Source organism: Maylandia zebra, linkage group LG7 (genome assembly GCF_041146795.1).
Source record: "Maylandia zebra isolate NMK-2024a linkage group LG7, Mzebra_GT3a, whole genome shotgun sequence".
NCBI lineage: Eukaryota > Metazoa > Chordata > Actinopteri > Cichliformes > Cichlidae > Maylandia > Maylandia zebra.
In genome coordinates this window covers 17708101-17733370 of record NC_135173.1, presented here as the reverse complement: position 1 = coordinate 17733370, position 25270 = coordinate 17708101, and the positions used below count along the sequence as shown (strand labels likewise).

General features: G+C 45.5%; 1 protein-coding gene across 2 annotated transcripts; it reads left to right on the top strand.

The window, feature by feature from the left end:
- Nucleotides 1-1162: 1162 nt before the first annotated feature.
- LOC101468348 (filamin-C) lies at nt 1163-25154 on the top strand. Of its 2 annotated transcripts, XM_004567748.6 has the most exons (47): nt 1163-1932; nt 4219-4467; nt 5962-6059; nt 7235-7385; nt 7824-7942; nt 9411-9488; nt 9598-9760; nt 9849-10049; nt 10207-10323; nt 10975-11112; nt 11278-11404; nt 11506-11642; nt 11748-11941; nt 12031-12144; nt 12244-12387; nt 12560-12683; nt 12957-13117; nt 13210-13300; nt 13428-13597; nt 13722-13839; nt 13926-14188; nt 14285-14882; nt 15050-15223; nt 15986-16148; nt 16306-16634; nt 16728-16851; nt 17019-17175; nt 17255-17444; nt 17541-17564; nt 17677-17918; nt 18021-18120; nt 18214-18354; nt 18479-18607; nt 18702-18875; nt 18996-19160; nt 19300-19503; nt 19585-19737; nt 19830-19952; nt 20073-20321; nt 20426-20695; nt 20800-20937; nt 21114-21229; nt 22085-22217; nt 22340-22516; nt 22625-22843; nt 23320-23541; nt 24471-25154. In XM_004567748.6, exons 1-47 carry the CDS (start codon nt 1557-1559, stop codon nt 24656-24658), a joined length of 8235 nt encoding a protein of 2744 aa, XP_004567805.1. In that variant the 5' UTR covers nt 1163-1556; the 3' UTR covers nt 24659-25154. The 2 variants fall into 2 exon arrangements, with proteins under 2 accessions (XP_004567805.1, XP_004567806.1); XM_004567749.6 differs by lacking the exon at nt 10207-10323.
- Nucleotides 25155-25270: the final 116 nt, after the last annotated feature.

Here is a 25270-nt window from a genome sequence, read left to right as displayed (position 1 = left end):
GAGAAATCCTCTGTTCAGAAAGAAACAAACTCACTTTGGTGTGCTTCGTGGTCAGCCCTGAGAGGTCCTGACAGGCTCTGACTCTTTCAGCTGCAGGAAAATGTCAAATTTACAGTAACTTCACAACATATGTCATTTATATGAAGCGCTGGAACACGTCGTTGTTGAGTGGAACAACAGTGTTAAAAGGTATCTTACTAGCAGGTGGGAGATCACCATGGGCACCCCGTGCTGTGTCCATACTGAGTATCTTGTAAATGCCATCTGCATGTGTCACAGTTATACTTACCTCCCACTACTTCATCAAGGCTGGTGCTGGCATCTGGTGTCACTGCCATGTCAGTGCTGAGTCACAGCACCACCACAATCCTTGAAGCCGCTGCAAGCCTGGTGTTTATTCTGACCTACTCATTTAGAATACAGATAATCAATTTTTCAGTGAGCTGATGCTGTCCACACACACACTCCCACTCTCTCTCTCACAAACACACTGTTCATCAGGTGCTGATATCGTGCTGTCACTGATCAGAGCTGGAGATGAAACTCTACTCATGTAGCTGGATAACCTTGACCCACAAAGGGGTTGGCTTTTAAAATTTGAAATTTGAAAGCTGAGAGAGACAATAACTCAAAACCATCATCTCACGAGCTTTTCTGAGCTTTGCTTGCCTGCACACAGATGTATTTCACTCAGTGGTGGCAGATAGCAGTCAACCCCACGTAATGCAGCGACTTCATCTTCACCTCTGTGACCTCATCCTTTAAGATGTTTTGTCCCAGGCCACAATGAGGGACTTTCAGGATGTAAAGTCCTACTTTTCTGTATCGTTAGAAAAAAAAAGAGCCATTGAGACACTCAGGGCACGTTTCATTTTCTTTTCTTAGTTCAGTGGTTCAGCCACTTGGACCCCGAGCTGCATAACACATTCACAACAATCGGCAAGCCCCAGCAACCCCCCCCCCCCTCAACAGCCCAAATAGGAGCGCCTAAAAATAAGCAGCATGCCACAACTGTTGCGCTGCCTAATGTCTGACCAATCACTGGCCCATCTTCCCCGTAAACCGACTCCCGTTATCCGCGTGGATTAGCAAATAGACTATGATCACAGACGCTGGGTGACGTGGCCCGGGGGGTCCTTTATAAACCCATCTCTCTCCTCACCCGACTTTCAAGTTAAAACAGAGGGAACTCTTAACGGTGCTGTTCCAGCTCACCTGCCACGAAACTTGAAAAAGCGACATTCTTTCCCCCCGTGGGCCATATTAAAAGGGACGACTTATCAGGAGGGTGCCAATTAAAAAACAAAACAGACGACCAGCTGTCTTGCACGTTGTGATTCGGATCATTTAATCCATCACTGACACCAGAGGCTTCTTCGCACGTACATCCGAAAAATCTCTAAGCTGCTTTTTTTTGTGTGTAACTCATCCGAGTTTGAACTTTCCTCCGCGAGAGCGCGCTTGCCACCGAGCCGCTAAAGTTTTTTTCTTTTTTTGCGCACAATTCAACACACAAGTGTCACCGAGGTATAAAAGTGGACGCGGAAAAAGCCATCATGATGAGCACCAACTACGGCGACGACCAGCTGCCCCCGCAGTACTACCAGGCCACTGATTTCGGGGAAGAGGAGGAGGACGAGATGCCCGCCACGGAGAAGGACTTGGCCGAGGACGCGCCGTGGAAGAAGATCCAGCAGAACACCTTCACCAGGTGGTGCAACGAGCACCTCAAGTGCGTTAACAAGACCGTCACCGACTTGCAGAAGGATTTTAGTGATGGGCTGAAGCTCATTTCGCTCTTGGAAGTTTTGAGCCAGAAGAAAATGTACAGAAAGCACCACAACAGACCCAACTTCCGTCAGATGAAACTGGAAAATGTTTCTGTGGCACTAGAGTTCCTGGACAGAGAGCATATCAAACTGGTCTCAATAGGTAAGCCAGCCTTGGGCTCTATTAGCTGTTTGGAAAGTTCACTGTTGTCCTAAAACCCTAACAGGCCACTATTACTTAGGAACAAGTTATGAAAAAGAAATTTATGTCGCCTAGATCCTAAAACATACAGAGGACCATGGCAAACACACTCTATTTTGGTATGTTATCAGGCCAGGTGTCAGTCAGCAATAACATGGCTTTTGCAGGCCCCTTGAAGGCAGTGCTGAGAGAGGTCACCAGCTCACTGGAAAATTATTGTGGAGGTGCCACTGAGGTCATTAACTTGTGCCAGGGCCAAAACCCGGCGCCTCAACACTGTTACTTTTGCTTACTCGCACTGCAGCAGTGTGGTAAATTACGGGCTGGAAATTCAGTAGGACTGCGCTAATGAGAATGACACACTTCATACATGCGGACAGCAGCTACACACACGGACACACAGGCAGCTGTCTCCGTCAGGTCAAGGTTCAGAAAGAACTCACAGAGGCTCTCTACTGATAGCCAATTTCTATCCAGAGCCATCAGCAACGTATGTGAGGTGAGGATTAACTGTGGTGGGATTTGAGGATCAGACAGTGCTGCAGAGAGCTGAAGGTACAATAAATTGTTGTGGATTTGTGGATGTTTTTGTCACGTCGACAGGGTCATAATAGAAAGACTTTTCTCCAGCAGAGTGAACAGAAAGCCACCTCTTAAAGATATTTAACAAACAGGGAGGAGAATTTTAGGTCTAAATGAAAACTAAGATGACATATGGCTTCACCATACTGACAGTAGACAACCCTGTGTTTTATAAATGAGAGTATTTATTACATTTCTGTGCTCTGGTGTCTAATGATCCTTGCCACACACTTGAGTGAAATTCCTGGCATATCTGAAGCTTTGGCCGTTGGACTGTGAAGGCCACAGCGTGTCCAAATGAAAGAGCACTACGGGTGTGCGCGATGACACCGGGGGAAAACACTCATCTCTCAAATCACAGGAGTTCTGTTCATCACAGGGAAGAACAGGCCACAATCACAGGCATTACCTCAAAGTCTAGCAGAGTACATGTCCTGAATATTGTGTCTAGGAGTTAATATGGTGGTGTGTGTCTGGCACAGTTGTCGCAGCTGTACAGACACACTTTAGGTCAGACTGCTTTGACAGAAACAGGGCGTGATAATAACAGCCCTGGCATTTTGCTTCCTAGCACCATCTCCCTTCATGCAGCGCTATGGGGTTACTGCAGCCGTCTCGAGATAATGTCTCAGCCTCATTACAGTGACCCAGAGACACAAAGAAAAATATAAAATAACATAAAAAAACAAATCACCTCGGGCTTAGATGCTCATGTGTCACCATGTGTAACTAGATGCCATTTGATGGCTGTCTCTTTGACCACGCTGGTGCCGGACACAGCGGGATCAAAACCACACTGTGCCACATTGTGCCACCTGCTTCTGTCAGTCAGACAGCGACACATCAAACACTGCCTTCTGACAGGGGGGGGGGGGGGGGAGAGGGGGGTCGGGGGGTGCAGATCTATGAAAAGTTAGAAGAGTCTCAATAAAACGCTCTTGTGATAAACAACTGGCATCAGAGGCGCCTCGTTATTAAAGCCTCGGTGAATTAAGTGGGGTGTATCAAATGAGATTAGTCGATTACACATTAAAGTCCTGCCTCTCGTCGGAGGTTATTTGGCTTAAATGGATGAAGTTCGAAAATTAGAGTGGATGTTATCGGGAGCTATTTGACAAACTTTCCCGTCATGAACTTCAGGAAATGAGCCGCACGCTAACTGTCAATGAATCTAATCTCCATCTATTTGATTTATCGCACTCTCGCGCAACAAGTTCAGGAGGTAATTGAAATCCAAGTGGTATTTATGCAGAGAGGGATCCGTTTCCACATATCCTCAGCTGTCACTATCTTCAGACTACCATTGTGACTGGATGACAGATTGTCAGGGGTCCTCAGCCAGACAGCTGTCTGAGAGAAAGGGACTTGGGGGGTGGGGTGAGTGGTGGGGGACAGGGAAGAGCATTAGATTCTTGTCTTCTCAGCAGTCAATCATCATTGTTTATATTTTTACCCAAAATAGCCTGGTCAACTCTGCAGAATGCCAGGGGAGCACTATTTGATAGATTACACTTATGCTTACATCTTACTATCCTAAAATCTATCTAGTATCTTATCAGGATGGCCCATAAGCATGAAAACAGAGATTGAAAGTTTATCGTGTTGATTTTTTTTAGCAAGTTCTAAATCCTCATGAACTCCGCTGTCACTGTTGTCCAACTACAGATAGCAAAGCCATTGTGGATGGGAATCTAAAGCTGATCCTGGGTCTTATCTGGACTCTCATCCTCCACTACTCCATCTCCATGCCCATGTGGGATGACGAGGACGACGAGGAGGCCAAAAAGCTGACCCCGAAGCAGCGCTTGTTGGGCTGGATACAGAACAAGGTGCCTCAGCTGCCAATCAACAATTTCAACCGTGACTGGCGGGATGGCAAAGCCCTGGGAGCTCTGGTTGACAACTGTGCCCCTGGTAAGAAGCTTGTAGTGGCATCGACTGACTCTACAGGTCAGGTCGTGCAAGCGCTGAGTCAGAATATGCACAGCGTCTGTTGACAGGCTTGTTGCGTGGCAGTTTTTCTTAGTGGAATTTGAGGTCGGGCATGTGCCCATTTGAAACGCTATCACTTCCTCAGGAGAATTCGTCTCCTCATTTAGAAATCGGGGCCTGGTTTCTCTTACTCTTTCTCTGTCTAACACTCACACACACACACACAAACACGCATCTCGTTTCAGATTCAGACGTCAGCCAGTGTAATCTGTCTCTGGAGAACAGGTAGTGTCATGGGGTTGCAGAGAGGTTGCTGATGACCGGAGGATGTCCCCGCCAGCTGTCCCACAGTCACTGAAGCCTTCAACCTCACTGTATCAGGCCCTGAGGCCCAGGCCCAGCTTTAGTGTTTATAGCTTTGCTGCTACACAACACCCCCAAATTTGGGCATCATTCCTCCTCTTCTGTCAAGGGGGATGCTTGGCCCTGCATCAAAATGCAGAATAATCTGTCACAGGGAGGTGCCTAAGCCACAGATCCAAAGACCACAAGGCCGCAATGTGAATCTCTGCCAGTTAAGGCTTCTGTGTCCAGCAATGAACACTAGAGAACCCACTTCTAGCTGTGCTTTACAGAGCGAAAGGTGGAGGAGTAGCAAGAGAAGTGTACAACACCATGTTTAACTGTGTTTACATGAGCCATTGATCTGGGGAGACGCATCTTTCAAACACTGTGCTGCAACACTGACCATACAAGGTCCTGTCAGCGAAATACAGCAGGGTAGCTGATGAAACTAGCTCTGTTCTGAAAAACCAAAACACAGAGGCTCTGCTTCCACTTCACGTCCCAAAGTACAAGGAGCTGGTTCATTAGTTACCTTGACCTTGAACAACAGGATATCCTGTTTGACATGCAGTTAGCTACAGTTTCTGTTACTGTCCAGTTTTCATACAACTAAAGCATAGATGCTCTTTTCTCCTTTGGTGTTAAAATGGCCTTTACGGCATGGCTTAAAAGCATCAAGCGTAGCATGGTGGCAGGAACTCCCTGACATCTCTCACGTGACATTTTTATAAAGGTTTATTTTGCGTTGTGCTGAAAAAAACTTGCTTTTAGACACATGTAAACTCAACCCTGTTAATACAATAGTTCTTTGTCCATACTAATTGGATAATGGTATTCTGTGGTGTGCCTGCGTGGGCCTTTTGAGTGAGTGGCCACTCCATTGCCAACACTAATCCAATTTAGGCATTAGCGGCACAGAGCAGGCTAGCCACTGCGTCTGTCGAAGCTGTTTCTTTTGAACAGTCCTGAGAGATTGTAGAGCAGAAGTGCGGGTAAGGTCAGTCGCTGTTGTAGTTAGAGGTGTTGGAGAGATAGTAGTGACAACCCAAATGGCCCTATTATACCATGTGCAGTTTAACACCGCCTACGTCAGTCATTCCAGAGCTAAATTGCCTTTTTGCGTCCTGTCAGGTTTGTGTCCGGATTGGGCAGACTGGGACCCAAACAAGCCTGTGCAGAATGCCAGAGAAGCCATGCAACAGGCTGATGACTGGCTGGGTGTGCCACAGGTAAGATGCATGATAGACGCCAGTAACAAACTGCCTTTGAGTGTACTGCAGCTCAGCTGGGTGGGGCTGATCTCATGAAACAATGCAACATGAAAAGCAAGAGTGTTTCTTCAGTTTTCTGATTGGCAACTTAGCTATACTCATGGGACATAGGTTCAGAGAGAACAAACCAACTACTGGCAGATTAAACCGAAGCCTAATTTGCAAATGCAAACAGATCTCATACACATGGAAGGCAACACTGAAGTGGGGGGAAAAACAACAGAACTATAAAGAGACCAAAGTTTTTTCCAGGGAGATTATGCTGGAGGATGCCATGAAATATTTATTACCCAGCTCAGGTCTAATATTTCCATTTAGTTTATTGTAGCTCTTAGTAAGTGAGTGTGTAGGAGTTTCATTTTGTGAATTTGTGGAGGTGTGAGATTTCTTAACACCTTCCGAGCCAGCCTCTGAAACTGAGGTGTAAATATGCCTGCGTTCATCAGAATAACAATGTGAAGTGTGCGATATTTTCAGTCCCGTCTGTAAGACCCAGTCTCCGTATTGAAATGTGCACCGTGCGCGTTGTTTACTTGTTTGTCTAAGGCACAGGGTTAGTTACTCTCCATGAGGCTTAGCATTGGTGAGATAGCCAGGGGCTGTATGTCATGGCGTTGCAGGGCTGGGGGCTGGATTCCATTGTGGTGTTGTTAAGGAGATGTGGGAGAGGTCTGGCTCAGAATAAATCCCCCCCTTGCTGGCTTATTGAGGGCAACAATCCTTAACCCTGCTGTCCTGAGGTTAAATATAACCAGTGTGGCGCAGGGCTTTGTGCCAGTGTGTGATAGACAGGCAAACAAGTGCTAAAGGGGTGGAGAGGAGCAGGGGTGAAGGGAATAAATAAGTTTTAATCCTCATTAAATCCCACTGCACTATACTTAATAAGGCAAATGTGTATAAAGAGTAACCCAAAACCCTTGTTGCAAAAAAGACAGTATGTTTAATTAAGACATAAATAAAGCTGTGCTGTCTTTTTATGGTCACAGCTGTCATCGTGGTCTTTGCTTAAAAGCAAAACCGTGCCGTCTGTAATTGAAAACAGTTTTTTAATGAACACCAAATTTTTCCCACAGAAAAGGTCAGCCAGTTTGTGTGACTAACCGCTTTAACGCTGGCCGATTTCTACGCTTCAGGTGATTGCCCCCGAGGAAATTGTCGACCCAGATGTGGACGAGCACTCGGTGATGACCTACCTGTCTCAGTTCCCTAAGGCAAAACTGAAGCCTGGAGCTCCTCTCAAGCCCAGACAGCTTTTTCCAAACAAGGCCAAAGCCTATGGACCAGGTGGGCATCCCAACATGAATGAATGAACAGCTCACAACAGTTCGTACAAGTACTATGACATGAATAATGAATGTTCACCTTCTCAGTCTTGAAAACAGTGATGCTAGGTACTGTTACTGTATAGATAATTTAGCAGTAACACAAGTGTGTTCCCTCAGGGAAACCTTTTAATACTTCTTTTTTGGTGGTGCATCACTTTGTTGCATTTGGTTGTCTGTAAGTGTTGCATTGCCCCAAGCTTTTGTGAAAGAAACTCATATTTTATCCGATTGCATTAAAAAATTTATTTTCTGTACTCTCACTGCATTTGCCTGCCTTGCACAGCAATGTAAGCTCAATGCTTTATATTAATTGGATAATTGTAATCTAGAGGGGCCTATTTGTTTGCTCTGATGAGAAAGAAAAAACATGCCTCGTGTTTCTATATTTATATCACAGGCATTGAGCCTCATGGAAACAAGGTACTGCAACCAGCTGTGTTCACTGTGGAAACTCTGGAAGCTGGCAGTGGTGAAGTCCTGGTCTACGTGGAGGATCCAGAGGGACACAAAGAGGAGGCGAGTCATACATGATACCCAAGGGTTGTTTGGCAAGCTCGTCAAGCTCAGAGCCCCAAATTCAAAATTTGATTAAAGGGCTGGAAAGATAGTTGGCATGCCCCCTTCATCATCCCTCCAGGAGGTATTTGAAGAGTCAGTGATAAAGCAGGCTCTGAAAATTACTAAGGACAAAAATCACATCCTTCATAACGAGTATGAGATGATGCCCTCAGGAAAAAGGTACAGGGTACCAAACTGTAGGTTTACATTTTCTTTAGTGCCATTATCAGTCAAATTATTGAATTATTAACCCTAATGCTAAATTTAGACCTCACTTTGTCAGCCCAGAAATGACCTAATCCAGGTGACACTGGGGCATTGGTTTGAAACCAAAAAAATGGGTGTTGTGTATGACTACTGCTGCGTCTCATCATAATGGACCAAAACAAAAGCTGCATCCCAGCAGAAAAACATAGATGGGAAATATTTTTAGTTTTCCGTGGAAGTTCTGTCACTTCTGTGAGATTTTTTCTACTGCTTGTCTGTATACAACTGTCAACATGCCAAAGCAAATTAGGAACGATGTTCCTGGTGTAGTTAGGTGAAACTGTCAAATGGAATAACACACGACAGCCAGTATTATACACACGTACGTGGAAATCACTAACAAGCATTAGCAGCAGGCAGTAAGCGTGATTAATCAAGGAGAAGTGTAAAGCCTGTCATGCCTCTCAGTTCTGGAAAGGCAAGATTTTCTAACTCTGTAGATGCCTAATCTGACTATAGACTGTATATAAAAGATGGGTGTAGCTACAGTGACTTCACCCATATCCTGTCCTGTCCTTGTCCCGTCTCCCTTCCCTCACTCCAGCCAGTGTCGCTAAGGGCTTGCTCATAGAGGGTTGTCTGAATGTTGAGGTTTCCACCTTACAATATAAAGCACTTTAAGGAAACTGTTGTGGTGTATATAAAATTGAACTGAATTGAATATGGACTCATAGCAGACAGAACAGTAGGTCGTAGGGGCAGGGAAAAATATTTTGTCTGGCAACTTTGTGTCGATAAAAAACTCGATATTTTATCAAATACATTTAAGTTCCCTGGAAATACAGTGAGCAAGAGGGCTCATCTCATACACCACCATCCTGAGATGATGCGAGCTGAGTAAACTTACATTGAATCAGCTCGAATGCACACAACAAACACTGGACACACTTAGCTTTAACCGTTATCCTAATCATCCATTGCAAAATACTAATAACTGCAATATGCTGAGTACCGTGGGTTGTATGGGTATTCCCACCTCTAGTAATCAGAAAGAGCGCTGGTTGAAGGCAGACACATTGGTGTCACTTTTCAGAAATTGAAGATATGGCCAGCTTTTATATACAGTTTATGAATATTACATTGTGACCATTGCAACAACACAAAAAAATTGGCTCATCTTTGACTAAATGTCTCTCACTTTGACTTTTTTGTTCTTCAGGCAAAAGTAAAACCCAACAATGACAAAAACAGAACCTACACTGTCACCTATGTTCCTAAAGTTGAGGGAGTTCACAAGGTGAGAGCCCACTGGCAATATTTATTATGTGTTTTAACTATAAACACGGTCACGACAGGATAAAACGGACTCTGTATTCAATTTGTCTTGTTTTTTCCTTCAACATTAGGTGAAAGTGTTGTTTGCAGGCCAGGACATTGACAAGAGCCCGTACACAGTGAATGTGGCAAAAGCTTTAGGGGACCCGAGCAAAGTCCAGGCCAGGGGACCAGGTCTGGAGCCCACAGGCAATGTGGCAAACAAACCCACATACTTTGACATCTACACAGCTGGTAAGCATGAAAAAAACACCCACTGCTTACTGAAATCATATAGAAAACAACAGTCCTCCAATAATCAATGGTTTTCTGGCAAACGTAGGTGCTGGTAATGGCGATGTCAGTGTGGTCATCGTCGATCCTCAAGGCAAAAAGGACACGGTGGAGCTCATCCTGGAAAACAAAGGGGACAGTGTTTTCCGTTGCACCTATCGTCCTGTTCTGGAGGGCCCTCACAAGATTCATGTGCTCTTCGCAGGCCAGGAGATCCCCAAGAGCCCTTTTACTGTCAACATCGCAGAGGGTGAGCCATCTGTCTGTGTTGTAAATTAGTGTCACACAAATCTGATTTCTTACCGTGCTGTAAGTGTCACGGTGATCAATCCATCACAGTCAACTTTATTTATCCTGGAAACAGCCACCCTGTAAAGTCCATAATCCTTCCTATTTGTCATTTCTAGCTCCAACTGTTGCTCCTCCCAAGGGAGCGCCACTGCCGATAACTCCTCAGTCAGTGCGCACCCCTCCTGGAGCGAAGGGTGCGACGGGGGCTCCTCCCCCAAAACCTGACCGTCCAAGTTAGTATTGTCTCATTGGAGGAGCTTGTGCCTCTTGCCTAGCCAGATTGACACAGTGCAATCCTGTGCGCCAGGCCCTGCAGATGCCCCTCTGTGCTTTCCTCTGAGTTTTTGGTGCCGTGGCTTTATGCCATGCTTGGCCGCCTGCTCTATCGTCCCGTGTCCTGAAGCTTGGTGGTTTAGTCATGTTCAGAGAGAAAGAGAGAGAGAGAGAGGAAATGCAGTGTTGTACACATAGTTTGCAGTTTTTCCCAGTTAGAATTTCAGCCACTTCCTGCCTGTCTTTGCTCCTCTCTCTTAAAATATCTGTGCTTGTGCTGTCGACATGTTTGTTTTCATCATGGCTGCATTTGCCTCAGCCAATATTCCATTCAAAGCCTGCCCTCAACATTTCAGAGTGACTGACTGAAATGTTGCCGGATGCTTCCTTGATGCCCCGTAATGTGTCAATATTTTGTGCAGCACTGCACTGAAATTTGTGCTGCAGAAAGCATCATTCTCATTTACAGGTTCAGTCTGTCAACATTTGTGGAATCCCACTTCAACACTTCAATTGGAATTTGCTACTAACATTGCTGCAATCAGCTCTTGGCTACTCTGCTTTTTTTTGCTGCTGAATATTTTTCTCACACTTGTTGTTATTCCTTTCAGCCATAAACCCAAACGCTTGCAGAGCTACTGGCAGAGGGCTTCAGCCTACAGGTGTGAGAGTAAAGGAGGTTGCAGACTTCAAAGTTTTCACCAAGGGAGCCGGCAGCGGTGCACTGAGCGTCTCAGTCAAAGGACCAAGTGAGTCAGACAGCTCTGTTCTCTGCATCACTCCTCCTCGTGCATTTTTAGAATGATTTCCTTTGTTTGGGCCCTTTGTCTGCATTCACATACGCGTATGATACGGCACTAAACAACAAAACGAAATGCATAAAATGCGTCTGAGCTGATATTATTCCTTTTCAGCTGGAGCAGAGGAGCAAGTGAAAGTGCGAGATGTGGGGAACGGCGTGTATGAGTGTGAATATTACCCCCTTAAACCTGGTAAATACACAATCACCATCACCTGGGGAGGCCAGCCCATCCCACGCAGGTAGGGTCCTATTGTTGCCTTCAGCGATTCATTAATAATGCGCGATCACATTTGTGCCAGGTAATATTGTGTATACTTCTTTTTCTTCTTGTGTGCCGCAGCCCTTTCGAAGTTCAGGTGGGTGCGGAGGCAGGTTTTCAGAAGGTGAGGGCCTGGGGTCCTGGTCTGAAGACTGGCATGGTTGGAAAATCTGCTGACTTTGTGGTAGAGGCCATTGGCACTGAAGTTGGAACGCTGGGTAAGATGTGTGCAGGTTATGCAAGCTCTTATGAAAGAAAAGTAATACCATTCTTCAGTGCTTTAAATCTGAGCTTTATACGTGTGAATGCTTCATTTTTCTCAGGCTTCTCGATTGAAGGCCCATCACAAGCTAAAATTGAGTGTGATGATAAGGGCGATGGCTCCTGTGACGTACGCTACTGGCCCACCGAGCCCGGTGACTATGCTGTCCATGTCATTTGTGACGATGAAGACATCAAGGACAGCCCCTTCATGGCTCACATTCTGCCCGCAGCCAATGATGCTTTCCCTGAAAAGGTAATTCTAGCTGATATCACTTATAAACTGAGAAAGTACAAATCACATCGCCGAGATCTTCAACTGCATCCCAAATAATGTATTTCAAGGTGAAAGCTTATGGTCCAGGCCTGAAGCCGACTGGTGTCATTGTGAACAAACCGGCCGAATTCACTGTTGACGCCCGCATGGCTGGGAAGGGTCAACTCAAGATCTACGCACAGGTATGGCCTGGAATCCTTGTTTTGCATTCATAGGAGTGGGTCACTTATATTCATGTGGGGTGTACAAGCCAGACCTGACAAGATTTTGTATCCACTAAGGATGCTGAAGGCTCCACCATAGACATCAAGATCACTGACAGGGGAGATGGCACATTTCACTGTGTATACACTCCTGTCAAGCCCATTAAACACACCATCATCATCACCTGGGGCGAGGTCAATGTGCCCAGCAGCCCCTTCAGGGTAAGAGGCTTGTAGATGTACACACACGCGCGCACACATGACTTTATACCGCTCTCGAAATTAAGTCTATTTAATAGGATGATACTTCACCAGATATAGACAAAATAAGAGGACTGCAGTGGTTGTACTTCAATCAATTGCATCTGCTTCAAGTACACTGTGAATTCATTAGGTGCTGGTTGGAGAGGGGTCTCATCCAGACAGAGTCAAGGTCTATGGGCCCGGAGTAGAGAAGACGGGGCTCAAGGCTAACGAGCCAACATATTTCACTGTGGACTGCAGTGAGGCTGGGCAAGGTGAGCCTGAACAAGGAGATGATGTGGGTGGTTACAAAAACACTCCTAAGTTTAGTCGACCCTAAAGAAACTAGTGCTGCACCATGCAAATGTAAAAAAAATGTAGAGCACAGAAAGAGAAGAATAAGTGAATCTGTGAAGCTGAATTTATTTGAAATGGATGACAGTATTTTATAAATAAAGCCAGAGGAGTTGAGTGACTGCTTCAATATATTCACACGCTCAACCTTTAAATAACCTTTGTGAACTGTGCTCATTGTTATGCACCGTTAGGGGACATCAGCATTGGAATAAAATGCGCCCCGGGGGTGGTTGGGCCTGCCGAGGCTGACATCGACTTTGACATCATCAAGAATGACAATGACACCTTCACTGTCAAGTACACTCCACCCGGTCCAGGCCGATATACCATCATGGTGCTGTTTGCAGATCAGGTAAGAAAACAGTTTTTGCCTGAGCTGAGGGGGCCGGGCCGTAAAATTATCAGTAGTTTTCATTTTCATTACTTGGTAATTGTATTCCCCAGGAAATTCCAGTAAGTCCGTTCAAAGTGAAAGTGGATCCTTCCCACGATGCTGGAAAGGTGAGAGCAGAAGGGCCTGGCCTCAACAAGACAGGTGAGCTTTCGTGACATCTACACTGTATAGGTATTTACATTCGCAACCACTTCCGTTACATTGCTTTAATGCTCTAGCTTTGATACAAAGTAATAGAACAATTTGACAAGACGCATGTGCGTTTCAGGTGTGGAGGTGGGCACTCCAACCCACTTCAATATCTACACAAAGGGAGCTGGCAAGGCCAAGCCTGAGGTGCATTTTGCTGCGTCAGGCCCAGGAGAGGCAGTTCGTGACTTTGAGATCATCGATAACCACGATTACTCCTACACTGTCAAGTACACGGCTCTTCAACAGGTACAGCGGACCTCTGCTCGATGTCCAGTTAGATTAGAAAAGGAATTATTCACAGTAGTGCCATGCATTATTAAATACTCATTCTTCTTCTGGTGTTTTTTAAATTTTTTTATTTATTTTTTAGGGCAACATGACAATATCCGTGACTCACGGAGGAGATCCCATTCCCAAGAGCCCTTTCCACATCACAGTGTCGCCAGCTATGGATATTGGAAAAGTGAAAGTGGAGGGATTAGATACCAGTAAGTTATAACCCATCAAACATCTATAGTCCAGTTAACTGTATAATTACATGTTTTATGTAAATTTATTGTGCTATTTCATGCAGAAGTGGAGGTTGGAAAGGATCAGGAGTTCACAGTTAACACAAAGGACGCTGGTGGGCAGGGCAACGTAGGTGTGAAGATGACCTCGCCCTCTGGCCGACCAATCCCGTGCAAGCTGGAATCAGACAAAGCCAAAGGCGTTCACAGTGTGAAGTATATTCCCCCAGAAGAGGGGCAGTACAAGGTTGATGTCAGCTATGATGGGAACCCTGTGATGGGAAGCCCTTTTGGGGTTGAAGCAGTAATGCCTGCTGATCCATCAAAGGTAAAAGATCATGAAAATTGTATAGATTTCTGCACTATGTATGAAGACATGTTTCTCTACCATCTCCCGCAAACTAACTTGACTGTTGCATCACAGGTGCGAGCCTTCGGCCCAGGTCTGAAGGGAGGGGTTGTGGGTAAACCAGCTCCATTCACTATTGACACAAAAGGAGCTGGTGCAGGTGGGCTCGGCCTCACGGTGGAAGGTCCCTGCGAGGCAAAAATTGAGTGCCAAGACAACGGTGACGGCACATGCTCAGTCGCATACCTGCCCACTGAGCCCGGCGAGTACGCCATCAACATCCTGTTTGCAGAGCAGCACATTCCAGGCTCTCCCTTCAAAGCTGCAGTCCGCCCAGCCTTTGACCCCAGCAAGGTGACGGCTAGTGGGCCCGGTCTAGAGAGGGCCAAGGCGGGTGAACCAGCGACCTTTACTGTGGACTGTACCAGAGCAGGCGACGGCGAGCTCACTATCGAGATTGTGTCAGAGACTGGGGTTAAGGCGGAAGTGCACATCCAGAAAACGGCTGAAGGCACCTTTTCTGTCACATACATCCCACCCTTCCACGGCACACACACCATCACGATCAAGTACGGCGGAAACGTGATTCCCCACTTTCCAAAGGTCCTGCAGGTCGAGCCCTCTGTTGACACCACGGGTGTTCACGTCTACGGGCCTGGAGTGGAGCCCAGAGGTACACATGACAAAATCACCTCAAAATAAATCACTGCATTACATTATAGACATAAAGGTTTGTTTTATTGGTCGTTACCGCCTTAACATATATGCCAACTGCCCAGAAATAAGTATTAGTAAAGATATCTAATATCTCAGCACCTGAAGGCCTATTTTCTTCTCTAGGTGTTCTCAGAGAAGTCACAACCCACTTCATTGTGGATGCGCGCGCCCTCAACAAGGTTGGAGGAAATCACGTGAAGGTTGACATTATCAACCCCTCTGGCACCAATACAGACACCTACATTACTGACAAGGGAGACGGCACCTACAGAGTGGAATATACGGCGTTCGAGGATGGTAGGAGCAGTCATTATGTTAGATCATACATAAACTGTGGTGAAAAATGTCCAGATTTGACCCGATGCAGATAAATGGAGGATTTTACATGGACAGGGCATGTGAAAGAGTTCATACAGACAGAAAAAAATCGCTAACAGTTGCTTGCATTGGGCGCCATTTGGGAATAAAGCTAAAGAGATGGAAAAGAAAGAGCGAGTGAGCGAGAGAGGGGGGTATAAATACAGAATGATGCAGTGGTGCAATGATGTGAGGGGCAGAGAGCAGGGAAGCAGAGAGTCAGACAGGCTCTGTTTTATAAATAGTGCGCACAGAAGCTCTTAACCAGGTATGTATGTGTGCTGAAGGCTGCCTGCACACAGCAGTACAGCAGGGGAATGACAGGGGATATTAATAGAGACCTATAGCACAAAGCAAAGATATCACAGAGCACTTCTCTACCACCAGACATGCTCTAATATCACAGCAGTGTGGCTGGGAATCTGGTGTGTAGGCCTACTGAGAGGGCTCTGTCAGAAAAATGTTGTAACAGAATAATGAATAGGGAACAGATGTAACGCCTTGTACATTCACCCGAGCGTCTGCGCTTTTGATAGTGTCTTTTATAAATAAACAGATGTTTACCTACCTAAAAGGGAATTTGTCTGGCCCATAATTTAAGAAGCAGTAACAGAATATATATATATATATTCTTGTGTTAAAAACAAGCAGACACAGAGGTTTGGCATCAGACCTGTAAGTGATGTATTCGTTTGTGTGTAGGGATGCATCTGATTGAAGTGCTGTATAATGACGCGCCGGTGCCTAAGAGTCCCTTCAGAGTGTCTGTGGTGGAGGGATGTGATCCAACCCGGGTCCGTGCCTTTGGACCGGGTCTGGAGGGAGGAATAACCAACAAACCAAACTGTTTCACCGTGGAGACCAGGTACTGCTGAACCACATATAAGACAAAAGAATATAAAGAATATTTGCATGTTCTTTAAAATGTTTTTCTTTTTCTGTATTTTGTGGATAAAACACAGAGAGAGAGTATATTAGAACCCCAGTGTGAACATTTTTTAAATTGTCTGCTTCTGTCACAGGGGTGCTGGTACAGGAGGCTTGGGTCTGACCATCGAAGGAGCCTCAGAGGCAAAAATATCCTGCAAGGACAACAAAGATGGCAGCTGCAGTGTGGAGTATGTGCCCTTCACTCCTGGAGACTACGATGTGAATATTAACTACGGAGGTCACCCGATCCCCGGCAGTCCGTTCCGTGTGCCAGTTAAGGATCCCGTGGATCCCAGCAAAGTAAAGTGCTCAGGTCCAGGTCTGGGCGCTGGAGTGAGAGCCCATGTTCCTCAGACTTTCACTGTGGATTGCACCAAGGCTGGACAGGCCCCACTGGATGTCAAACTCTATGGCCCAACAGGTGTGAATGGGCTCTATTAATAAGAAAAACTGTCATTAATGCACCAAGTGAGTGACAAATAGCAGTAATTATGTGGCATGTCTTTATTTCTAGGGACCGTGGAGCCTGTTGGTGTGAAGAATAACGGTGATGGAACCCACACAGTTCACTACACTCCAGCCCAGGATGGCCCGTACACTGTAGCAGTCAAATATGCTGACCAGGAAGTCCCACACAGGTAGAGTCTGAGTATAAGAGTAATCCAGGCAATTTGTTTTGATGTCTTGTTTAAATCTCTGCTCTTTGTGTCTGGATTTAGAAGCGCTAAACACATTTTTGTGTCCCATTTCTACCTTTTTGTCACACTGAAAATGTAATTATATTTGCTACTGGCCTCGCCAACAGTCCATTCAAGGTAATGTCTCAGCCTGGGCACGACGCCAGTAAAGTACGTGCCAGTGGCCCTGGTCTCGATACCAAAGGTGTGCCCGCTAGCTTGCCTGTTGAGTTCACCATTGATGCTCGTGACGCTGGAGAGGGACTGCTCACTGTGCAGATTCTGGTAGGTTTTCCTTCCTATTACACAGTATTTTCTAAACAATAAGACACTATGTAAAATAACATGAAATGTCTGGTCACAGGACCCAGAGGGAAAGCCAAAGAATGCAACCATCCAGGACAACAGGGATGGCACATACACGGTCTCCTATGTGCCTGACTCTACTGGCCCCTACACTATCACCATTAAATATGGAGGAGATGAGATCCCTTACTCCCCATACCGTATCCAGTCTCTGCCCACAGGAGATGCCAGCAAATGTCGCGTCACAGGTAGGAAAATACTTATGATAAATAACAATATTATCAGCAATTTTAATTTAATGTTCATGTTTTTTTAACCATCATGCTCTTTTTTTATTTCCGCAGTTTCTATTGGAGGACACGGCGTGTGTGAGTATCCAAAGCTTTGCTTTTATATCTGCACTGCACTGCTGGAAGACTTTACAGGAATCAATGCAGCACATTTTACCACTTATCCTTCTTTCCTCTCTGTCCTTAACAGCAAGTCTGCAAAAGCTGCAGACCTCTGAGGATACAGTTATAACAGTGGATGCCAAGGCTGCTGGGAAAGGCAAGGTGACCTGCAAGGTTCTGACCCCACAGGGGATGGAGGTGGACATGGATGTGGTGGAAAACCACGATGGCACCTTTGACATTTACTATACAGCACCTGAACCTGGGAAATATGTAATTACCATCCGCTTTGGGGGACAAAACATCCCTAAAAGCCCCTTCCATGTGATGGTGAGTAAAGGATTATTCGCTAGCTGCCACAGTTCTGTGTGCTTTTAAACTGACATTCAGTCGAATGAAACCAACAGTTCATTTTTTCTTGCTCCTTGACAGGCCACAAATGAGCCAGTCGTTCCCCGGGATACTGTGGATCCTCTCTTCCGTCCCGTTAACTTTCTCGTCCCCTTCACACCACAGCAAGGCGAAATCACAGGTGTGACAAACACACACAAAAAGTCTGCACACACATGCCCACAAAATATCTTATTTTTTAGGTCACTGACATTTAACCGTCTTGCCTCTGCAGGTGAAGTGCGGATGCCTTCTGGCAAGACTGCTCGCCCACACATCACTGACAATAAGGATGGCACAATCACTATTAAGTACCAGCCCACGGAGAAAGGCCTGCACGAAATGGACATCAAATATGATGGAAACCACATACCAGGTCAGCAGCACACCATGTTGGATGGATGGATCGGAATTTAGTGCTATTGATTAATTTTGCTCCAGATTTAAAAATATAAAATGCAGTATTAATCACTGGTTGCTGATGGTTATGCACTCTTTAGGAAGCCCTCTGCAGTTCTTTGTGGATGCAGTGAACAGTGGAGTGGTGACTGCTTATGGCCCAGGTCTGAGTTATGGCATGGTCAACAAGGCTGCCACTTTCACAGTGGTCACGAAGAATGCAGGAGAAGGTAGCAGAACATACGCTTTTTTTTTAGTGATATTTATGAGACAACTGAAAAGAAAAAATACATAGCGGAAGTTTTTTTTTTGTGTCCCTTTCAGGTGGTCTGTCGCTAGCAGTGGAGGGCCCCTCCAAGGCTGAGATCACCTGCAAGGACAACAAAGACGGCACCTGCACTGTGTCCTACCTGCCCACAGCACCTGGAGACTACAATATCATTGTCAAATTTGACAACAAGCACATTCCTGGCAGTCCCTTTACTGCCAAGATCACTGGTAAGGAAGTACATTATAATATGTATACACTATACACATAGATGTATATATTGAATCTTTAAACTATCACTTGCATTTATGGCTCGACAAAGATCTAAATCATCTCTTTTTTTAATTAAGGGGATGACTCCATAACCAGAACATCCCAGCTGAATGTCGGCACAGCGGCCGATGTGTCCCTAAAGATCGCAGAAACTGATCTGAGCTCTCTGACTGCCAGTATCAGAGCCCCATCTGGCAACGAAGAGCCGTGCCTACTTAAGAGACTGCCCAACAGACACCTCGGTGGGATATTAATTTTCCTGTTACACAAAGACTAAGAAGAGTAGAAGATTGATAAGATTCACCTGACGGATTTAGGCTTTTTTTCCCAGGTTGGTCGCATTGAATTTCTTTCCTCTGACCCTTCTTTTTATGCCCACAGGCATCTCTTTCACTCCTAAGGAGGTTGGTGAGCATGAAGTGAGCGTTAGGAAGAATGGCATGCATGTGGCCAACAGTCCTTTCAAAATCATGGTTGGCCAGTCAGAGATTGGTGAGGCCAGCAGGGTGAAGGCTTTCGGTAAAGGCCTGGTGGAGGCACACACTTTTGAAATGGCTGAATTCTTTGTGGATACTAGGAATGCAGGTATGCTTTTTAAATGGTACATGACACACAGACATAGTTTTACAAAAAAGAAGCAAATAAACAGTCAAATCTGTTGCCTAGGTTACGGAGGTCTGGCACTGTCAATTGAGGGTCCGAGCAAAGTGGACATCAACTGTGAAGATGTGGAGGATGGGACTTGCAGGGTGACCTACTGCCCAACAGAGCCTGGAAGTTACACTGTTAACATCAAGTTTGCAGAAAAGCACATCCCAGGTTAGAATCTTTTACTTTGGGAAAAAAAGAGGATATTTTTTTATCTTAAAATGAATTAAATCTGCATATGTGTGTGTGCGTGTTCTTTCCAGGAAGTCCTTTCACAGTGAAGGTGACCGGAGAGGGAAGGATCAAGGAGAGTATTACTAGGAAGAGACAGGCCTCATCCATTGCGTCAGTGGGAAGCACATGCGGTCTTAACCTTAAGATCCCAGGTGAGCACAGAAGCCAGTTAGAAATGGTTAGAGAGCAGAGGAACAACGGGGAGCGATTTTAAATAAATGAAGCTACGGTATTTTTACATTTATACTCTCACTGCTTCTTCCTTGCTCTAGGAAACTGGTTCCAGATGGTTTCAGCTCAGGAGAGGCTAACGAGGACATTCACTCGCAGCAGCCACACTTACACCCGCACCGAACGCACAGAGATCAGCAAAATCCGCGGTGGAGAGACCAAGAGGGAAGTACGAGTGGAGGAGAGCACTCAGGTGGGAGGAAGAGGAAGCCCATTCAGAGATGTTTTTGGAGACTTTCTAGGCAGAGAGAGTCTCAGCAGCTTCGCCGGCATCACTGCCAGACCTGAGGGTGAGTCTAGCTCTGAATCCAGCTTTAGCTGCCTGCTAAATCACCAATGTACTCTATGCCTATTATATATATCCTGGATTGTTTCTGATCTGACGTTTTACCAGTTGAGAGTGGTTCCCAGGCCATGACAGCTCAGGTGACCAGCCCCAGTGGGAAAACAGTGGACGCCGACATCGTGGATGGAGGCAGCAGCACCTACAGTGTGCGCTTCATCCCTCAGGAAATCGGACCCCACACAGTCAACGTCAAGTACAGAGGCCAGCACGTCCCCGGTAGCCCCTTCCAGTTCACCGTGGGTCCCATGGGGGAGGGTGGAGCACACAAGGTCCGCGCAGGCGGTCCCGGGCTGGAGAGAGGCGTTGCTGGAGCGCCTTGTGAGTTTCCTGTTTGTAAACAGCCATGCTGTTAACGGGAATGACTGTGTTTTGACATTCTTCTTCCTTAAGATTAACATTCTCCTTTACTTTATCATCTTTAGCTGAATTTAGTATCTGGACCAGAGAGGCAGGTGCTGGTGGCCTGTCCATTGCCGTGGAGGGGCCCAGCAAGGCTGAAATCTCATTTGAGGACAGAAAAGATGGTTCCTGCGGTGTCTCCTATATAGTGAAAGAACCAGGTAGAACTTCTATCACACACAGCCGTGGTATTTTCCTCATGCATGTTTTAGCAGTGCGACTCGTGTGTGTGTGTGTGTGTGTGTTTGTTTCTGAGCTGCTAAGCTTTTCAGTAATTCCTGTGAGCCTCCTCCACTTCATTTGATGGTGGAAGTAAATAACCTGTCTGCCTCCCCAGGTGACTACGAGGTGTCAATCAAGTTCAACAACGAGCACATCCCTGACAGCCCCTTCATCGTTCCGATTGCTACACTGTCAGACGAGGCCCGCAGGCTCACTGTCACAAGCCTTCAGGTTAGCTCTCGCACACATATGCACACTTCCACACACACATACGCAGCTGTCAATAGTCACATTAATTATTTGTCTCAGCAGCTATCACAGACAAAATAGATACGCAATCACAGAATATCAAGGTAGAATAGCAGATGGCATGTGACATAATGTGCGATTGGTTGCAGATCTTTCTAAAAGCACTTTGCCCTTGAAGTGTAATTGAATGCCAGCGCTGGAGCAGTACCCATGAATATAATACTGCGATGCTGGCCAGTGATGAAGGGCTGGATTAACTGTCCCTCTGTAATGTGGGGCATCACAAGCTGTGCTATGTGAGCACTCAGTTGCTCTGCTGTGATTGTGTTTCCGTCTGAGTGAAAGCAAGAAAGCAAATTGTGAGCTGAAGATAAAGATACCTCTGACAGCTCACGATATCGGTGTCAGTGGCAGACAGATGTTGTTTTATTTGCTTTCATAGTCTCCGTAACAGCTGCCAACGATGCTAAAACCATGTATTTTTAGTTAACTGAAATGCCACTTCAGAGCACTTTTTCTCGCACTAGAAAATGAAAAAGGCAGGTAAAGTGCAACAGCAGCATTTAAAATGTCACGCTATCTCTGTCTGCTAGGACCTCTTGTCCATCTGTGGGGCAAAAAACGCTAAACGCCTCGCTGTAATCTTTGACCTTTTCTGCCTCTCACACGCAAATGCTCTATCTATTCTCGTTCAGGCATGATGAGTCACACACATTGTGTCCCTAAATGTGTGGGCCGCACGCACACACACACACACACACACACACACACACACACACACACACACACACACACACACACACATTTTGTGATCCTATTATTACCTGTCTTTTGCAGGAGAAAGACTTGAAGGTGAACCAAGAGGCATCTTTCATGGTGCAGCGCAACAGCGCCCGAGGTGTGGTTGATGCCAAAGTCCACACCCCCTCTGGCTCTTCTGAGGAATGCTATGTCACCGAGCTTGACAGCGGTATGCACCACCCTCAGCTTTTAGCATTAAGTAGGCTGCACAACAGAGATAACTCAGGTTTTTTCATTTCAACGCGTCATCTGTGAGCATAAGAGCAGAAATGTCTCCTCTTGTGTTTTTAGACAAGAGTGCAATCCGCTTCATTCCACGAGAGAACGGAGTTCACTCCATAGATGTCAAGTTCAATGGATGCCACATTCCTGGGAGCCCATTCAAAGTGCGAGTGGGAGATCCAGGGCTTATTGGAGACCCTGGCATGGTGACTGCACATGGCCCTGGACTGCAAGGGGGAACCACAGGTGCATTTCACTGCCATTCACCACCATGTGCTCCTGCTATTGTTAATATTCTTGCACAATTGCAACAAGGGGGAAGCCCTTCAAACATCTGCATCTTTCTTCTCACAGGTGTACCCTCAGAGTTTGTGGTCAAAACCTGTAACGCAGGCTCCGGCACTCTGTCGGTCAACATCGACGGGCCGTCCAAGGTCAAGATGGACTGTCGGGAGTGTCCTGAAGGCTATAAGATCACCTATACACCCATGGCACCCGGCAACTATCTCATCACCATCAAATACGGCGGGCCACAGCACATAGTGGGCAGCCCTTTCAAAGCCAAAATAACAGGTGTGCTTGACAGTATATATCTGCATGATAGGTCTTCGATTGAGAGATAAGTGCATCTCTGAAAAGTGCAGAAGTAATGAAAATGTCACGTCTTCCACGTGTGTGCTTCTCCGTGTTCATCTTAGATAAAAGCTGTTTTTCTCTTGCACTGCAGCAATATATTCCTGTCACTGGCTGACGGAAAATAAACATTCCCATTTTTTTTTATTAGTGTTACATAAAAATGCTTTCAAGTTTGAAAACAACTCCCAAGAGTCCCTGAAAGTTCACTTTATTTGAAAGTGGTATAAAATCTTTTCCAATTTGGGCTTCCTTGAATGTTTCCGTTGAGGAAAAACTCTCCCTATAAACAGCAGCTTTTCCTCCCTCATATCTTTGTCAATACCCAGTGTGTTATGTAATGTCTGGATTAAGCCATGATGGCTGGAGATAACTTTTTTTTTCTCTTTCTCTTTCTCTTTTTCTCTCTCCCGCAGGCCCGAGGCTTTCTGGGGGACACAGCCTCCACGAGACCTCCTCCGTCTTGGTCGAAACGGTTACCAAAACATCCAAAGTGGGTGGTGCTTACAGCTCCTCCTCTTCTACCACCTCATCCAAAATGACGTCAGATGCTAGCAAGGTGGTTTGTCGTGGAACAGGGCTGTCCAAGGCTTTGGTTGGGCAGAAAAACAATTTTACTGTCGACTGCAGCACAGCAGGTGAGGCGATAGAGATCGAACATATTTTGCGTGAATACAGAAAAAAAGCAGGATTTGAGCACTGGTATATACAGACACCAAAGTGAGGTTTATTAAATGATTCACACTGTAACCGTATGTTAACACGTAGTTTTAAGCTGCTATGACCTCAGTAATCTCAGGTTTTTTATGCAGTGAATGAGTGGGATCTGGATTTACATATTTCACAATATAAAAGTCCAAATTTAGTTTCAATTCCCCAAAACAGTTGCCTCAAGGTGTTTTATATTTTAAGGTGAAAACCCAACAATCAGGTCACCTGCCTATGAGCAAGCACTTGGTGACAGTGGGAAGGAAAAACTGCCTTTTAACAGGAAGAAACCTTCGGCAGAACCAGGCTCAGAGAGGGGCATCCATATGCTGTGACCGGCTGCTAGTGAAGGGAGGAAGAAAAGACAAAAGACAAACTGTGGAAGAGAGTCAGGGATTAATACATTAATAAATCATCATAAAAACCTAAAATTCTGATACAATCAAAGCTCTCTATATTTTTTTACACTACCTCCCTCACTTATTTCGGGCTCAACCAAATAATTTGTTAACATCATCATCATAGATGGCTGGTAAATGTTAAATTGCTCATTTTCTTTCGGCAGACAGCTGCAAACTTAGTGTAATATTCGAATATTTAATGCTACGCAAGAAACATAAAGTCTAATTTCCTGAAAAGAGTATAAAAAGGTATAAAAAACACAAGACAATGTGATCACAGAGGTCATGATGAACTGCAGAAACGAGGAATATTTCTCTGTTACTTTGTCATTTTAGGAAACCTCTCTGACATCATACATTTTCTTTTCATTGGCTGAATAAAAGAATATTTAAACTTGCACAACCACCAGCTTTTGTAGACCACTATCATTAAATCTCCCTCTTGCCGCTCCATCCAGGTACCAACATGCTGATGGTGGGCGTGCACGGACCCCATGCTCCCTGTGAGGAGGTCTACGTCAAGCACATGGGCAACAAGCTCTATAACGTCACCTATACCGTGAAGGACAAGGGCAGTTACACCGTCATTGTTAAATGGGGCGACGATAACGTGCCAGGAAGCCCGTACAAAGTGGCTGTACCATAAAAACAACAGCAACAGTGACAAAAAGACTCCATCCCTTTTGACCCTCCACGCTTTCCTCCTCATGTGCATGCATCATTCAGTGCTTCATTTCCGGCACCGCTGTTTGCTCTTCAGCAGGGATCACAATCTACTAAACATGCAAGAAAACCTGCAAGGACATTTGCTTACAGAATTACTGATGGCAGAGAAGCTATTGTGCCAAATTATTGTTTAAACTTCAGATGATGTGTGCGTGTACACTCACAGGTATGCATCCACATTCAGACGGGTGTGGGGGCAGCACTGTGGTTCAGAAGTCCTTGAGCGACCCCCAAATGGCACAAGTACACGAATGTTAAACAGATGCTAGAGTAACAGTGTTTAGAGTGTGATACAGTATGGTTTTGTATGATTTAAGAATGACAAAATTGACTTTTTTTTGTTATATTAACCTTTTTTTTTTGGTAAGTCTTTGCAGACCTAATAAAGATTTAATTGCTGACTTTCCAGATGAAAATGATTTGGTTTATTTGATTTCACGCTGTGCTGGCAGATGCTTCGCGGGCTCTGCAAGAGGCATCTCTTACGTTTTACATTTCCATAGTTTCATCATGCAGCTATTTTCTGACCACT